The 18,663-nt window shown below is 42.9% G+C and overlaps 1 protein-coding gene and 1 long non-coding RNA gene across 2 annotated transcripts in view; one reads left to right on the forward strand and one right to left on the reverse strand.

Moving 5' to 3' along the window:
* The window catches only part of LOC133165219 (uncharacterized), a 52,417-nt gene extending 39,940 nt beyond the window's left edge, over positions 1–12,477 (forward strand). The window contains exon 4 of the long non-coding RNA XR_009717530.1: positions 10,886–12,477. This is a non-coding gene — a long non-coding RNA (uncharacterized LOC133165219). The remainder of the gene's footprint in view (positions 1–10,885) is intronic.
* A 55-nt stretch (positions 12,478–12,532) lies between these two features.
* On the reverse strand, positions 12,533–15,275 carry LOC133165112 (alpha-amylase-like). Its single transcript, XM_061294552.1, has 8 exons — positions 15,026–15,275; positions 14,472–14,816; positions 14,136–14,366; positions 13,622–13,755; positions 13,301–13,523; positions 13,100–13,221; positions 12,856–12,981; positions 12,533–12,782 (listed from the first exon to the last, which is right to left on the reverse strand). The coding sequence occupies exons 1-8, from the start codon at positions 15,194–15,196 to the stop codon at positions 12,593–12,595; spliced, it is 1,542 nt and encodes a 513-aa protein (XP_061150536.1). The 5' UTR covers positions 15,197–15,275; the 3' UTR covers positions 12,533–12,592.
* Between the last annotated feature and the right edge of the window lie 3,388 nt (positions 15,276–18,663).

The raw sequence follows: 18,663 nt of genomic DNA on the forward strand, positions 1-18,663 counted from the left end.
TTTAACTGTCTCTGAAATAATTATGTAAATTATGAACGTTTTTTAAAACACAACTTCCTGAGGAAACTTTTATTATTGGGCGCCAGGGAGCTATCTCATATTAATAATCGCCTCAATAATAGCCTCTAATTAGATGCCATAATTAGGGAGATCGTGCGGAATAAATTGAATTAATGTAGCAGCCGAAGCTTGTGCTGTCACACCGACTTTCTAGTAAAATGCAAAGAATATGTCCTTATTTACAAAGAGATAAATGAGTGCAATCTCTTAATAATATTTTAGTTAATGAAGCATGTGGGTCATTACCAAATGTTCCAAGTTATCAATTGTGTGTTAGGCTTTTTGTTGAAAAGGCATTTTGATTGGAATCATCAGTGACTACTGTCGTTTCTTTGAGTTAGTCTGTAGTTTTAATTTGGTAGTTTTCTACTTCCTGTTTTGTTCTTTTATAGGATCCTCGATCGTAATCAAGTATTGACTGACTTTTCAGAAAAAATTAACTTTGATTTGAGTCGTGTATTTTTAGCTGATGACTGGTTTTATTTTGGTACGCGTTTTGACATTCTTTCTTGTCGTCGTCAGTGTGGAGTAATTTGTTGACATTGATTCAGATTTTTTGTGGTTTTATTTTAGTAGTTTTCTATTTCCTGATTTTGATGGTCTTTTCTGTGACTAGTGCCGTACGTTTATTTGAGTCTGTTCCTATTTTTTTTTTTTTTATTCAGGCCTTTTTTTCCCATTTTTGTTTCTGCTCTGTAAAATCTGTCCTTGCCTTTCATTTTCACCATATCGCTCTCTGCAAAATATCAATACTTATTATTTCTATTATGCACATGTTGTATACTTTGTTTCGTACAGCGTGCAAGCAGAGGGTGACCCATGATGAAAGCAATAGCAGGTGGGCTCCATTTCGAAGCCCTCAATAGACCCACCGAGAGGCAAATCAAACGGCCGAGCCGCCATTTCCTCCGCGCCATGTTGGATGGGGATGCCGGCGGGTTACGGCTTGTTGGCCACTGAGGAATTCCCGCCTCTCTGATGTGATTTGGAGGCGGGGAGATGTGTGTGGAGGGGGGGGCTTGCTGGGATTTCTCCAGCTGACCCTGCAAACTCTGAACTGCTGAGGTGTGAAGGGATGGAGTGCTGGCTCCATAGTGGACGATTGTATTCGTATCACTGCTGCTATGACGACTGAATTCTCGAAACTTTATAATTATAATAATGAAAAGATCTTGTCGTGGAGATAGTTTGGAAAACAAATGGGTCCACATATGTAAGCCTGTGACATTCAAAGATGGAGGTCCAGCACTTTGGTTGAACATCATGGACAATATTTGGTCAAGTCAGCGGTGACGTGAGACTCTTGGCGGAAGTCTTCATCGCTGGAGCGTGGGCTTGACTGACTGTGTGTCGCACCGGAGCCTGAATGATTTATGCTTTTGTCATTTCTCATTTGCCCAAGCAAGGTGTCGTCGTTTTTGTGCGTGTGTGTGTTGTGTACGTGAGTCAAGTCTGCAGAGACAAAGAGTTAAGGATGAAGAGAATACCCTTGAAGGAAATAGCAAAGTCAAGTTGGCCATTTCTCTCATTTTCCCCCCTATTTTTATTGTACACAATCATGTGACCCAAACAGAAGATTTTCCTCCTTGTTCAGGGTTGTACATCTGACGTATTAAATACAAAATATGCTTGTGTCGTCGTTTTTCACCTTGACAGTTGGGAAGAAAAACGACTACAACAATTGCCACGGTTAAAAATAAAATAAGTTGTAAGGGCACTCAAATGAATTAAACATTGTCTGGAATGGAAAATTTCTTCTCATCTTGATCATTTTTAAGGCAAACTCACATCATGTTCCTCTTGGGAAACAATCATCGTGCTGCTTGGCCTCTGATTAGCAGACGTGTGGATATAGCAATGACCTACACTAACCCCCCCCCGCTGATTTTTTTGCGGATTTGTGACTGCGTGCATGACCGCACAAGTGAGTAGTGCGCCAAAGCCAAATAAGCTTCTCACTCACTCTCACGTACGCAACTTTTTGGAGGCAAACTTGGCCTCATCCTGTCAGTGGCGTCGCAGACAGACAGACAGACAGACGTGCTTCTATGCGTGCGTGTTTCAAAGGAAGTGGTCCTCTGTCGACTTTAGGGATTCTCTGAATAGATGGAAGAAAGGAGATGAGGCAGACAAAGAGAGTGAATGACAGACATGGCGACAGAGAGGCCTGTGTTTTTTTTTTTTTTTGGAGGGGGTAGTGGAAAAGTGCCTCAGGTGAAAACCAAGTGTGAGGTGAGACTGGACGGACAACCGGACACGCAAGGCGACGACGAGCCCAAATGCATCCATGCTGACACTTTGGCCCACTTTGCAAAAGCAACTCTTGGCTCGGCTTGGAATGTTGATAACTTGAAGTCCTAAAATGTAAGCATTGATTTAAAAATGCCAAAATTTGTGCCACAAAAAATGAGACCAAAATACCATCAGTGTGACCTATGACCTGTAAAACTGAATTGATTTTGTTTGAAACGAGGCACTTTAAATTTTGGCAAGTGACTCCCATTTAACATAACTTTGAATGCAATTGCTAATTTTTAACAGCCACTTCCACATTTATAAGAGGGTATGCACACTTGTGCAACCACAAAATTACAGTTGTTAATTTCCACTTTGACTCTTTTTTCTTGTTATAAGTCACATTTTAAATTTATTGAGTTGGTCAATTTGTTTTCACATCTCCAGAAACCTGGCATTTGTACAGGGGTGTGTAGACTTTTTCATAGCCCCTGTGTGCTGATTGATTTCCATCAAAAGCTATAAAATGCCGCGAGGTGAAGATCGCAACAAATTGAAGGTCGGGGAGCACTTTGAAAGTCAAAAGGCTGCGGGCCAACGGAACCAGTGCGGCACAATAGCAGTCAGCTCGATGTCCAATTATTGCTGATGAAAGGCACATTCTGTGTGGCCCACATCAGAGTGCCGGATTAGCCAAAGTGATTTCTTCCTCTTCCTCCTTGGCTTGTTTGACATAGTCTGCTGCTATTCCTCTTGAAAACTTTGAGTTTCTGCCGATTCTTGACTGATGGCATGTAAAAAAAACCACCCCAAATATGGATGAATCCCTTTTTGTTTAATTGCTGTTGGGAAAATAATTTTAAAATGTATTTGTGAGCAAAAACAAAAACATATCTATGGGCCAAAACTCTTCCCTCATAAACTCTCTGGCAATTAAATTCGATTTCACAATAGAAAAAAAACGATTTAGTGTAGGGTTCTGCTTCAGATCAAACAAGTTGATGAAGCATCTAAAATGTTCTCTATTAAGATGATCAAAAGCCAACGCGGCGCAGTGGACGTGTCAAATGATTGACAATGAAGGTGGATTAGGCCTTTAATCCCCACACTGGATTAAAATGCCGAGGACGTCTCTAGCAAATCCATTGCTTTCTATTCATCGAGGTACGTGCGCATACATCTGTGCGCTCTTGTTAGTATTCTCCGGCTGGCCCGGCGCATTTTCATCCCATTTCAATGCTTCCATTGAATTGTAATGGCGTGTTTAAGTTTAAACCGAGGCGCCGTGTTAGGTAGAGCCATTCCCCTCGGTGGTCATTACTCAGTACTGACAAACACACGGCGGCAGCGGCGGCAAACTGTTTTATGTGTTGGCACTTTTACATGATGGCAGAGAGGAAAACAAAAGCATATTTACACTGCAAAGCATGTTTTACGTTGGAACGATTGAACAAATTGTGCTGCAATCTGAATACGTGATGCCTTCACATACCTCCGGAATTTCAATGCACAACGCTACTGTGATCACAAAATTGTTAATAGTTAGAATAACTGTGGCTCATGCTGCTACACTATGACTAATCACTATTGTGGTGAATTTCCATTCCACGATACAGCCTTCTTCTTATGGTGTCAAAGTGCCTCGGTGATTTAAATTTGTACAATTTGAAATGGTTGCTGAAAGAAATGGAAAAAGTTGAACAATCGCTCATCTCAGGCGCTCCAAATATGTCACCACCAGAAAAAAAAAAAAACCACACACACACACACACATCAGGGATCCTTCGTCGCATCTCTCTCCCACACAGGAGTCAACTTCAGGGACGCTTTGTACATTATACAATGCATGAGAGATGAGCATTTCCATGGGAGAAGATAAATGATACGCATTAAAAAAAAGGGGGAAATATTTGCCCAAGCTGCCGATCATCGCTAAAATCAGTTTAACTAAAAGTGGTTGAGACAAAAGGCAAGGCAGCTTCATTTACCATGAGGTGCTTTGCATAAGTACAAAGTAAAGCATTTAACAAAAAAAAGAGTTTGAGGGTTTTGGTAAAAAGTAAGATAAATAAAATAAAAGTCATTTGCGAATATAATTAAAATAACATATATATACAGTGCAACAGCAAGATTATTTTGTTGCTAACCAAAACAGCAGCACCTAACAAATCATGTAAATCCACAACAATTCCGATGGTTATCGTGCACACTATTAGTGATGATCTCATGTTAGATTGATACATTACTAACATTTTTCGCTATATTGGCTTTTTTGGGGTACCCACCAATAGAGCAGTTGAGAAATAAGACTCTTTCGTCCTCTACTTGCTTGTTTTGCTGAGCAGTTGTTAAAACCTAACAAGCGTCTTGTTTGGCAAATGATTCCCACCCGCTCGACTCAAAACGGTGATTGGCAGTCGCAAAAACACCTATTTCATTTGCATAGGTGTTAAGATTCTTTTCTGCTGGCGGTAAGAGATAATGATTGCAACTAACAGATTGTCTGTCATTACACCGGTTTCTTCTTTTTAGGAGTGGACTCCCCCTGGCAAAGAACGTCGTTGTCAATGCGTGGAACTCGGGAAAAACTTGCGGGACGAATGATGGTTTGTTTTCTTCGGGGCTGATGTAGCTGTTGAAATGTCTGAATATATTCTGATTGAGTGGTGAGTGGTTGCTGTGTCACTGTAAAAGCAGCATCCTTCTTCCCTCGCTCCCTCGCTCCCTCCCACCGGCCGTCCTTTTCTAAACACAGCCTCTCCAATCGACAGCACAATTGATTTTCTGATTAATGTCCCGGCCCACCTACTTGCATGGAGGCCCCTCGAGACATCATTTCTTTGTGAGCGTAATCAATATTTCCAGCAACATAAATGAATGTCGGGAGAAAAGTAATTTTGTTTAGTCGGCGGAGGCATCGAGGCTAAAATACTTGATGGCTTTTCTACCTATTTGCGGCCATCTAGCGATACATTGCAGAGCGCTAATTGCTTTTGCTTGGGTCCAATCGTGGAGCGCGCGCCGGGAGAAAGACTCTCTTGCAATACTTAACCGGCCTCTGTCACGAGATGGCGTCCATCATGCTGACTCGCTTCCAAGTATGTTCATCTGTTTAAGTTTTGTCTGCCATCAAACTTGGCAGCCATGCTTCACCTAAACTCATTCACTGCCATCGACGTTTCTCTCCATACATTTTCAAGTGTAGCAAGCTTGACGGATTGGGTTTTCAAGTATTCCTCAAATATGGCCCTGCAAAAGAACACTCATCATCAAAGGAAGGACCAAGGCTTAAGTTCCGAGGGAAAGACAATTCCATCAGTCGTGCAAAGAGCCTCGAGGTACATTCACATTGGCAAACCCGGATGAAGGAGAAGTTGCCTTGCCACTGGACTGCTGACCTCTCTCTTTCTCTGACTCTCTTTTGCTCGCTCACCAATCTTCTACATGATGAGCACAGATAAAATATGTAGGAGGCTGTCGGCTAATTTTAGCCTCCTACTCCTCCATCATCACTTTTAAAAGTTTGGAGCTTTTCAAAAGCGACTGTTGGCCTTGTTGTAATTTGTGGTTATATGACAAAGCCGGATCCTGACTCTTTTACTCTATTTACATCATATTTAATGTGTTTACATCATATTTAGTATTTAATGTATCCTATTTAGATATTGCATATACTATTGTCTATTCTAATTTACTATATTGTGTTTGTGTATTTGTTATATGTATATATATATATATATATATTTTAAATATATATTTTTATATATTTTAGATATACATATATATATATATTTTTTATATATTTTCTCACCAAAGGCTGCTCTAAGAAAAAAAAAAAAAAAGCATCTATCGCCACAATCCCAGATGTCAAAAACTGCCCCCAAAAACAAGCATACAAAAAGAGTCATTCAATTATGGGATGTCGAGGCCTCGTATTGTTTCCATCCACAGATGACTTTGAAAGCATAATCAAAGTGCGGCCAAAGTGTTGCTGGGGGATATTTTACATGCACCAGACAATGGGTTGTGTGTGTGTGGGGCGGGGGGGGCGGAGATATTGATTACTGCTGGGATTACGGCACCGGCAGCATCGCTCTCAGTCCAACAATGTAATCATCAGCAGCCTCCACACTTGTAATGCGCAGGTGGCCGCACGCCTCCTCACCAGGGGAAGAGGGTAGAAGGGGTGCGAGTGGACGCGGAGCAGATGGATAATGTTGCGACCGCCGGAGGTCGGGATGAATTGGAAGGCAGAATTTTGCCGACGAGGGATTTGTTCTTCTTGGTGACGTTTTAAACGGGGCGCTTCTGGCGCAGTTAAGAAGACGACACGAACGCTTTGGTGTCTTTGTCAAGGACACGACAAGCCTTCCCTGCTAAAAAGGCCGTATTTTACCGGCTATTTGTATAAGCCACGCTGGTGACCTTTGGACCCGAGCCTTCAGTGGGTATTTCAAATTTGTTCAAACTGCCAGCCAAACAGATTGAAAGTGGATGGCTTTCTTTGTGGAGTGAACAAAGTACATAAAGTACGATTTTGGCATAACAGATTGAGCTATTGGTGAAAGTAAATGACGAAGCAACTGCCTTGGAAGCCTTGGAGTCATGGAAATATTGGTCTGTAAAAAAACAACAACGTTGTGCGCTGGCAGCGGAGAAACAAGGACAACTGGCGCCGTGTTGACAGTCGGCAAACACAGATGTTCATAGCGGGACGGCAAAAGTATTCGCTCGCTTTCCGTCGGGCTCATGCAGATAAGAACAATGAGTCATAGTTCACTACTTAGAAGTATTGAATTGGATCACGAACTTTGATTAAGCATTCACTTTCATTAAAAAATAATATATATATCCTGGCCCTGCATTTCCTTGATGCCGGATCAATATCAAATCTTGCATTATTCCCATCGGAGAGGGTGAAAATAAGACTTTTTTTTTTTTTTTTCTCTTTTATCTTTGTGATGATCCAGTGCTAGATAACTACCAGAAATTAATCCCTGGATCAGGGATGACCAGAGATGCTTAGCAATCAAGCTAACCTCAAAGAAACACACTTACTCAAAAAACGACTTTCCGTAATGATGCTGAAAAATAACACTTCAGAAGGTGTATTTTAGAAAAATGTACTTTTTATTGTTTGGATTCAAATAGTTGGGTACCTTCCCACCCATTAATGTGAAATCAACGTACCAAGTGAATTTTTTGCTGCGGTGTAAAATTGATTTCTTTATTTTAATCCTTGTGGTATTTTGATGAGAGCATGTCCAGAGATGTTTGGAAGAAAAAAAAAAAAAAGTTTTATATGCCTCCTTTGAAAGCCCAAACCTAAATTGAGATTCTGTCTGCCGGCATCAGCAAAGATGACGTCTGTGAATGAATTAAGACATATCGATCACCGCCTTTAAATATGCTAAAATGGAATCCTGGCTAGCGACGAATACCAGGAATTAATCTTTTTTTTTTTTCTTTTTCCCGGACGTCACTGTAAGAGGTTCAATTCCACCGCCAATAAAGCATCCCGAGTCACCGTCATCAAGCATCTAAGCGTCTGCAGAATGTTAAATACTTGTGTGATTAAACCCCTCGCTGACTCGATTATTGATGTTTTTTCAGGTTTTAAATAGGATTTTCCAACTAAGACATGTAATCTCTCCATAGCCAAAACACGTACTGCATTTTTTTTTGCTAGTCAGGGAAATGCTTTCATTGGAGTCAGGAGATAAACGGCTTTTAATTTATTAGTGTGTGTTCAATTCGTTAATCTCGTGATGCATTCAATGTGGTTATTAAAAAAATAATGATGAATGATAAGCAAACCAACAGTATATTTTTTTTTGTATATTTTTTTGTGGGTTTTAAATGGGATCTTTCAGCTAAGATGTGTAATCCCCCTGTAGCAAGGATATGTGCTAACTTTTTTTCCCCTGGATTTTCTGTCAGAAAGGAGAAGCCACGTTCAGTGGAATCAAGAGAAATACCGGCTCGCGGTGACATCTGTCGAGCGCGCCAAAGCGCACCGGGGGGCATCGACGTGCGAGTTTTTCTGACAAACTTTGGTAGTGGCAAAATCTCAACGGATCCCCGCTGATGTCCGTCCTGCTGTCCGCACAAGCTTTTCTTTTGTCTGGTTTCATGACAGGCCCGAGCGGCGCTCCTCACAAGGGTAGCTTGTCCACGTTTGATGTTGAATTTTACCCAGTCGTCACGGCGATCGACGTCAGTCTCGGTGGCGTTTCCCCCCGCAGAGTGACATGAGACGGCTGAGAAAGTCGTTTTAATTACTGCTCGCCATGTATTTTTGTCACACTGGGCGGCCTTCTGTTATGGCGAAGGCATCTGCTTGGTAAACGGGCATGGCGTCGCTGTGACGATTCAGCCAAGGGGACGTTTGCTTTTGATTCCTTTCCAGTCCAACTATTGCTCATAGACGGTTCTCTTCTTCAGAGTTGTCAGCGTTAAATCCCTGGGGATGGATTCAGAGTTCATTTTCGGGTCCAGGCGCGTGAATAGAAGGCCCGGCCTATGCTGTGCAACGCACAAGTAGTCCGACATTTTTTGTTTTGAAAGTAGATTGTTTAAATGGCGAGTGAGAGGCACAAAGCAATTCCCCCCACCTTCCACAGTGGTCCTGCTGCGGTTGATCCCGTACGATCGTTGACTCCTTCTGGACTACACACCACTTGACTTAAATCGACCTCAAATGACAGAGCCCCCAGCAAACGGTCTTATTTTGTTCGGTAATAAGGAAAGCAGAGCACATGAGACCTGTCGGGTTGCTTTGACCCGAACGGGCAGTTGTCAATCACCCCTGTAGGCCAATCGGTCTTGGAATTGGAGCAGATGTCAGGGAGAAAAAAAAAAGCGCAACCAGCCTTTGACAGCACTGACATGATGACAGCCTGTCGGAAAATTGAAAAGAAAAAAAAAATGACGTAGCGCCATTATAAAATCTTTACTGCCATTCTATCCATCCATCCAGCCAGCCATCATAAACTATCTGGGGACCTGTTTCTTGTCCTGATTTATAAGAATTTGAAGGTGGTGGCTGGCCCGGTCACCAAACCGATTTTGACATGGGTTCGTCCGTCCTGAGCTAGCCATGCAACTTTAATGCTCGTGCGTTGCCCTGGGCTGCCATGTATAATTAAGGCGCTCGTGTGGACTCCTCCCCCGGCACACATGCCGGGAATTAGGTGGGGAAATTGCAACAAGACCAAACGTATGCGCTGCTTTATTCCTGCCACAAATGTGACGTGTCGTTTGGTACGTGCCAACTCGAGAAAGTCTGTCCCAGCGTTGACCTTGACCTCGTAATGCCGTCCCTCCCCATGCCGGGGCATCAATTATGAGGGATGTTTGTTGTGGCTAATGTGCTGCACGCGAAGGCGAAAAATGTGGGCGAGGAGGGTGGTTTCAGGGACGAGACCCGCTGCACTATTCATGCCACCATCTGCTCCTTTTCACTCACATTTTCAGAGCAGCTTCACTGCTGTGTGTGTGTGGAGGCCAAACATACCTGAGATGTGGACAGCAATGAAAGGGAGCAAACAGTGGCAGCAATAAGGAAGGGATCAATAAAAACAGCCGCCAAAGAGGTGGGGGCGGTTTGAAAGGGGTCATCTCATACGCCACCTCATCCCATGAAATATATATGTGGCTCAAATAGATGAGATTGCTCCGTTTCTACAGCCCCCCCAAATGTGAATGACAATAACATTTGGAAGGTGCTGGACTAATTAGAAGCATTCGTCTGTGTCAAACATGTGGCCCGTGGGCCAATTCAGGTATTGGGAAATAAGGCCAGGGTTGGGAAATTAAACCCTTAACTGCTGAGCCCATTTGAACTATTGTGCTCAACAAAACAGCAGCACCTAATGTGGGACATCAGATTAAAACATTTACCAGCCCCTATTTGAAACTCGTTTGCTAACCAGAACAGAAGCACCTACCTACCTATGCTCAAAAGTCTATCAACTTTTTTTTTTTTAATTTAGATTTTACACAAAGTCCCAACCTCATTGGAAGTGGTCTTTGAGTGATTTTATTTTTTTTGCTTCACCCTTAGTAGATGACAGCATCTTAATGACATAATTTTATCATGACACATAGTCCCTTAATTTCCTCCTTGTATCGAATGAGGTTAGACTGACTTTGGAAGATGCTCCAGAGTGCATGTGTGCAACTATCAGCTACATCTAGAATGCATGGACATACACTTTGAGGACGCCATGGTGTTCTCTCAGTGGGGTGCGGACTATTAGAGGACTTAGCCGTGTAGGGATATCATTAAAGAATAAATACATGAGGACATGCTTCTGAGTGCAGCTTTATCAAATGCTTTTTTCACTTTAATTTTTCATTTATTCATGTAAATGCTTATCTGTGCATTTCTTATTTTATTATTATTTTATTATGTATTGTTTTATTTGATTATTTATATTTATTATTTTATTATTCTTATTATTATTTTCCCGCTAAGGTAACTGTAGCCAATCAAAAGTGAGCATTATCTTTGTAAAGGCAGATTTTGTTTCTGTTTCAATGATTTACAGAATTTTGATTTGCATGTCCTTTTTTCTTTTTGCTACAGATGAAGGGGTGAAGATGCTTGTCACGGTGAGCATGCCATTTTGGTAAGCTGAGGGAAACGAAAGTCTGATACATCAACAAAACACATTCTACATCATAAAGGTAAGTCTTTTTTTGTTATTATTATATATGTTTGTTTCTGGAAATGTTTAGACATGGCTCACTTTATTAAAGGGATACAAGAGTGGATTTGTGTGCCCCCCTCAAAAAAATAAAAAAAAACAAAATGAATGCCAGTAGTCTAAAATCAGATATACTGGAATTTATTTTCATAAAGCTGTTTATCTTTCCAAGTGTTAGTAGATCTTGGAAAGCATTCCTCGAGCAACGACTGTATGTGACAGTCCCTGTTACAACACTGCCCCCTTGTGACTGGATGATCAACTTTGTGGGCAGTGCTGTAACACTATGAGCTTCCCAACTGTGTGTGTTTATGAGAATTCACCAAAGAGTTAGGTTGCTCAATTTAGGAATGACCTAGTTGATACAAATCAAAATCAACGCAAACTCAGATCATGACAGCAGCTTGGTTACTATTTTTTTCTTCTAACTGTCTAAATGTCCGGTGGCTCTCTTTAAGTGTGTGGTGTGGGTCATCTGCTTCGGGCTTGAGGCATCTTGCTTGGCATGTGAGGCCGATGTTGGAAAACTCGCCTCTCCTGAGCGATGATACGCACTTTAGCATGGCACCCACCCCGATTCAGATACAGCAAATCCATCTCCGACCAGTCGGTTCCTGGTTTTTAGCTTTGTTTGAATCTCTTTATGCAACATTGATGTGATTATTTCCCCTCAAAAGGCCACATTTGTCGTCCATTATCTCCAGAAGGAATTGGAATTGAATCTTCTCCTTCTTTCTCCTCCTCTTGGGTCATGTTGTCATGACAACCGAGATGAGGTAAACGTTATGGCAAACCATCACTTTTCTTGCTGTCTGACGCTCAGTCCACAGCGCAATGAAGGTCGGGGTATTGTAGAGAAAAGATGAAGACACATGGAAAAGGGAATAGAGAGGAGTCACTGGCAGCGGGGTCTCTCGGGATCCCCTTTTGCTGTTCTGATACCGGTGCTGAGATCTTGGCAGTGACACGGTGATGACAGGAAGGCCTCAGTGGATGAGGGAAGTCCAGTGTGGCGTCACCTGATCAAGAAAATGTCTGCGAGCAGAAGAAATGCAAATTAGAACAGTTCTCACGTTTTGGATTTGATGCTCTCCCCCCCCCCCACCACCACCAGATATATTTTGGCAAGATGTACCTTTTGTTCCCCACTGCTTGGTGGTAGCAAGGTTGCCTTCCAATGGAGATTACCAACAGCATCGTAGTTGACCTGATGTCCAAATTTTTTTTGTGCGATAATTTGACACTAAATAGTAAAAAATGACAGTTGGTGTCCTCACCATTCAAGCCCCTCTACAGCCGTCGACATGCTAGAAAGGTTTAAATCACTCTGAGAAACATCCGTCCATACTTGATTTCAAGACTGTGGACAGAAACCGTAATACCCGGTGAAAACGCAAAAGTAACACCAAAGCACCAGAGCACCTTTTTGACCCACCCCCCACCCTCGTAACACCAAACCACGTCTGCTAACATTAAATCCAGTAAAGACACCAGAACAGAAAAGGAGGAGTCGGCAGAAGACAGCCTTTCACCGCAAAGCCCCTTTAATGGCACTTTAGTTCATAGCTCCCGATAGTCTGTTCAATTTACAGTTTGGATTCGGCGTGAATTGCCACAAAGGGGTCCTCGTCTCGGGTGCTGATCCGGAATTGGGCGCGACCGTCGTCACCGACCTGGATCAGTTTTCCCGTGCAGCTGTCTCCCTCCTTTTGGCCAGAGATGACGTCGCAGTAGGTGCCGCCGGGCATGCCAGTGTTCAGGGTCACGTCCAGGTCCCTGAAGATGAAAGACGAAAGCTGTTGTGGTCCGGATTGATCGACTGCAGTCCAAAAACGCTGGCGAGCTTTACCAGTTGTCATTGTTAAAGACGATGAAGCCCCGATTACCGCGGCCAAAGGCGACCTGGTTACCCTGGTTGTCCCACCAGTTGCTATGAGGCTGTCCATTGACCACGTTGCGGAAAATGACCATGTTCCTGAAGGAAAGAAGAGCCATCACTATTTGTTTTGCTTATGAGCAGCAAAAACAGACCCATAACAATCTGTCATTGAGGAAAAGCAGCACAACAGTGTTAAAATCCAGAATTTCCTCACTTGATCTGGCGCCATCTGTGCTCACACACCCATCCATCCCCGCAGGTCTGATCGGGGTTGATGGTAACAGACTTGGTGCTTCCGTCGCTATGACTCGGTGGTCCAATCCAGTCGTTCTGATCCTGAGCGTGCAACGTGAATCCTTCAGGCTTAGAAGGATCAACAGCGAGGTGGCAAAAATCACGGTTGATGAGTGAGAACCTTTCCATTGACGATGTGGCGGTTCCAGCGGAAGCTCGACATGACCCTGGTTACGCCGTACGGGTGGGCCAGCATGTATCCCATGGCCATCTTGTAGAGTCTCGGGTCCCAGAAAGTAATGATGGACGCCCCGCCTGCGCCGTGGCCTCGCTGGTTGTCGTGGTTATCGATGAAGACGACGGCGTCGCCGTTGGGCATGAAACCCCAGCCTTCGCCCCAGTTTCTACAAATAAAATGAGGCGCGGTGCCCCACTGGTTAGCGCATCCGCTTCACAGTTCAGAGGTGCCGGTTTGATTCCGGCAGTCTTGACTGTGGCGCACCTTGTGTAGCACAACTTCTCTCCGTGCCATTTTCGGAAAACGGTTCCTAGCTTTGCGCCGTATTTAAACTCGGTCACTCGTCCGAGTTGGGTGTACTCGCGCGATGAGATAGACTCGCCTCCGAGGTCGATAACCTGTAGAGGCCAAAGGACAAATAGTTTGAATTAGCCGTGCAGTGTTTAAACCACAGTTTTCATTACCATAATCTTTAATTCAGATTTTTATTCAGGGTTTGGTTCTACAGTTGGGGGACTCGCAGAGTTGTGTTTGAGGGCAAAGTTGTTGTACAGGCTGCAGTGTGTTTGCGCGCGACTTGTTTGACTAAAAGCTGGATTTATACAACGTGCTCCATTTTCATGAACAAGTGAAGCATATTTGTGATGACAGTGAGTGTGGACATAATCATCACACATCAGTTCAACTGACAACCAAATGGCACGTGCGTCACTCCACAAGCCTCGTCTATCCGATTGTATGAGTCAAAATGAAGCCATTGAGATGAAGTCTTTCGTACCTCCTGGAAAATGAAGGGTTTGGAGCCTTCTGCGAACCATTTGGTGCTGAGGTTGTGCAGACGACTATAGACGGCATCCAGGTCTCCAGGCCACATGTGCTTGCAGGCGTCCACCCGGAACCCGGCCACGCCCATGTCGATTAGTTCGTTCATGAACTCTGCCACCTTATCTCGGACGTACTTCTTCTCCAGTGCGAGGTCCAGAAGGCCCACCAGGCGACAGTCACGCACCTAGAGAAAGAAAAAGATGATTCAGCAAGTAATGGCGGCTAATGCAAAATTGCAATCATGGATTTTACTGTCGGAACCGTGTTTGAAAATTTTGATACGCCGCACCTGATTAGCGTCCCCGTAGTTCTCGATTTCACCGCAGATCGTCCTGCATTTGTGGTCGTTGAAGTCCCAGCTGCTGAAGGGCACGTCGGGGAAGTTTTTGGTGCTGGCGCTGAACCAGGTCCCGCACGACGAGTGGTTCCCCTCGCCGCCGGCCGCCCCACACATGTGGTTGATGACGGCGTCCACGTAGATATTGACCCCGACATTGTTGCACCTCTTCACCATGTCTCGCAGCTCGCGCTCATCACCGGACCTGGAACACAGGTTGTATCCCACCGGCTGGTACCTCTGCCACCATGGCCTCCATGGATTGTTCAGTACGATGTGCTCGTTGGGAGGTGAGATCTAAGTGGACATGTGGAAAGGAAATGATGATTGGACAAGGAGACAAATTACGCGCAGTCACCTTTTCTATACAGTGGGCTGTAATGTAAAATTTCAAGAATTGTTAAAGAGAGAACATTTTTCACAAACCACCGCGCTTGAGGAAAAACAGCAAACAATAGAAAGTGTGGCTGATAAGGTGTCAATTATTGGAAATTGTCGTGGGGTACCTGAACTCCCCCGAAACCATTGGGCCCCAGAAAGCGCTCGCACTCGGCCGCGATGTCCTCCCAGCGCCACTCAAAAAGGTGCACGATAGCCGTCCTGCTGTGCCGGAGGTGTGGGTGGTGCTGCGCGGCAGCGAGCCCCCACAGCAGCACCCACGCGATGAACCACTCCATGCTTTCTGGAGTAAATGTTTTTTAAAAAAACACAAGTGCAAACAACGCTCCTGTATTTGTATACTTTTTCTCCCCCTCGAGGGAACCAATGAGATGGCTGGTAAATAAAACGTCAGGTGGGTTTGTCAGCTGCTTTCTCTCTCACGCTGAAACTGTTACTGTTATGAAACAAGACAGATTTTCCCTGTGGGAAAGTCGAATTTGTGTTTTAGTATGTCCGATTACCTCCCATTTCTGGAAAAGTACTTTCTCAGAGTGGGGTAAATAATTATTCAGTGTTGAACGTATGACTCGCTTATGATGTGGCTGCCAAATAGTCCTTAGGCCTAGCCATTCACGTTAATGGGTCAATCATAATTACAATAATAATCATGCAGTGATAAACGGTTCCATGAAATGTTTCAGCAAATTTGAACGCCTTGTCATACAAGGTTGTAAAATAAAGAGCCCTGGAATCTGCCCTAAAATAGTTACGAGAAGCTTGTCTTTGAAGTTGCCCACCCTATTTCGTTGGTTTCCCCATAATGTCCAATGCTATCAAATGTCATACTTTGTAACATGGAGATTGTTTGAGGCATGTGTACTCCTGCAGCTGTTTGCATTGGATGTGAGCCCATATTGATCTTAGTCACTGAGTAAATTAATCGTGTTCCTGTGACTTGCAACAGACTGACTGTCTTTAAACGTGCAATTGACTTGTTGTGCTTTAAATATATTTTTATTCATTATTATTATTATTATGGGTGAAAGAGATAAGACATCCAACTGAGTCTCACTCGTTTTCACCTTTCTGATATGTTTTGCAGATGTCGCACGTGACTAGAATTTGACCAAATATTTTGATACAAAAACTCTATGAAAATCTGAAAGTGTTTTCGTTTGATTTGATGTGAATAATTTGGACCAAAAAGCTAATTGAAACATATTAAGAGGACTATAAGAGTACAGAGGAAAGGTTGATCCAAGTGGACCGTGCCGCTTCATTCCATTCCATTCGACTGCCGGAGACTGGAAAAGTTGTCGGAAAGAGAAAAAAAAAAATCAGCTGGAGTCAATTTTCTGATCATCTTTCACACGAGTCAGCAGAAAATGGGAACGACACTCTTTCGCTCTCATGCGCTTCACTTCTTACGTTGTATTTCAGTTATTGAGTCGTCTTTTCGACATGCACCTTTTGTTTTTTTCCCCAGTTGTTTTTTATTTCACTATTTTTTTTAGTTTCCTTTTCTTCTTTAATTTAAATATCATGTATTTTTAAAGTAGTATTTAAAACTATATTCACATCTCTTTATTCATCATTTAGTGTGTATAAAGTAACATAACATGTGACCTAGTTGGCTTCATTGAGTAGGCCCTTTGGTGGGAATGAACAAACAGGCCTTGAAGGACATCCAGGAAGTTTCTCCTGGAGATTTTCCTTTAGGTAATATGGAGAAAAATGGTTGTTCTTGAGGGTGCACTTGCAGGTTCTCCTCACTAGAGGGCTGTCTCAGGTTTGGCCTGGATGGCGTTCTCTTCAACCCTCCATGGAAACCTCTGAAGGTTACTGACCTATAATCCAGTATTTGATATAGTTCTGTGTATTATGTGCAATGTCCTACAGTATATATCCTAGTAAATGCAATATAATCCCAAATGTTAGGATCCTATTTTATTTATTATCCTATAAATGCTGTATGTCAACATGATACGCTATATGTTTTAATATGAACTGGCCCCCCATCGCAGGCTTTGAAACCTCAATTTTTTTCTCTGCAGTTCATAACTGTTATTCACCCTCATGTTTAATTTATATGTAATTCCACAGTTGACCACTAGATGGTGGTCCACTATTTAGTTTTATTGATCACTAAGGTTTTTGCTGAAGATTATTGAATGCAATCCCCTTCAGCCCTGCCTTTTATGCCGCCAGAAAACATGTCTTTGACCATAATGATCTGAAATTATTATAGCGCGTACGGGACAGGACAATAATTCCCTTTTTTCGTCAGCCGCTAACACCTACACCTTCAAAGTATAGCTTAGCCTGGTAGCGCACGTTTGTGCGTGTGTTTGTATGTGTGCGTGCGTGTCTCTTCTGGTGAGTGTTTCATGGGCGTATGTAATTTTTCTTCTTTCTCTTTGCACCAAGGTATCAATTTAGGGAGCTGCGCACCAGTAATAAACTTCTATTCCCGTGCTGCCGACGCTCTGGGCCTCGGCCACCGCAGGTTGTGGCGTGGAGGCCGGCCCGATCAGCCCCGAGGAAAAAACGTGCGAGTGCCACCGAGGTTTACAAACTACATTGCTCTGGCACTGGGCCACTTTGTTCCGGCGGGTTGTTACCAATAATTGAAAATAAAAATTGCTCTTTATACCTCCTTCAAGGACAAAGCTTTATAAATAGTTGTCCTACCATGAAATCGCTATATTAGCTCTCCAAAAGTCTATTTTGAGATAAAAACTATATTTTTCCAGGAAAATGCTCCGCTTAGAATACAATACAATACAGCTTTCTTTATATAATGCATTTCACAACAGCAGCTATAAGGCAGCAGCTGTAAAGTATATGTCATGAAAAGCAATAATACAACAAATGACAGTGAAAACAATAAAACCCAAATTAACGATACTGCAAAGTATACAGTAGACGCAAGAACACAATTAAGCAAAGTCAGAATGTTTATTTCAAGTAAAATACTGGTGAGTGCTATTTTCAGTTTTTAAAAGCACATTACAAAAAGTTTGTTGAGGCGCTGGAACAGATTAATAGCATTTCCATTCATTTCAATGGGAAAAGATGATTTGGATGTTTTGAGTTACAAACGTGGTCTCCAAAAAAGTTCACTTGGTAAGTCAAGAAAACACTAGTTACCACAACTGGTAGGGCAATGAACACTGAGTGCCTGTTGCCTTTCACTACGATGTACAGAGTTTGTCAGTGGGCGGTGAAACATATAAGAAAACAAGAGAGGAAAATATGACAAGTCCTATTTGGGTGGAATGATTCCATATGCGGGAATGCCTTCTTTTCTTTCCCCATTGAGTTTTAAACGCTTCCAGACGCGCTTGTTATCGCTTTTACGTTGCAATATAGGCTCAGAAGTGCACGTGCGTGGATTTTACGCACATGTCCCGGTTGTCACAAATATACTACATTAAAGTCCCTGTAAAGTGAAAATAGTGTCTTAAATTTAATACACCACAGCAAAGATTGTTATTAACAACCTTACCGAATCGCAGTGATAGATAGCTTCACATTCTGTTCGTTATCTAATGTGTTCCATGAGGGAACTTGGAACATTATTATAGTAAAAAAATTGGAATATGAATAGACCTCTATTCTTAATTGTCAGTGGCAATTTGAGGCATGGCAACTATTTGAGGAAATGTGTCACAGCAATACACAATTCAAGTGTTTTGTTCCACTGGTTTGAAGGGATGCTCTTAAAACCTCTTAGGACAAACGCGTCACTCCTCTGCGTCCA

This window comes from Syngnathus typhle, linkage group LG13, assembly GCF_033458585.1.
Source record: "Syngnathus typhle isolate RoL2023-S1 ecotype Sweden linkage group LG13, RoL_Styp_1.0, whole genome shotgun sequence".
In the NCBI taxonomy this organism is placed as follows: Eukaryota; Metazoa; Chordata; class Actinopteri; order Syngnathiformes; family Syngnathidae; genus Syngnathus; species Syngnathus typhle.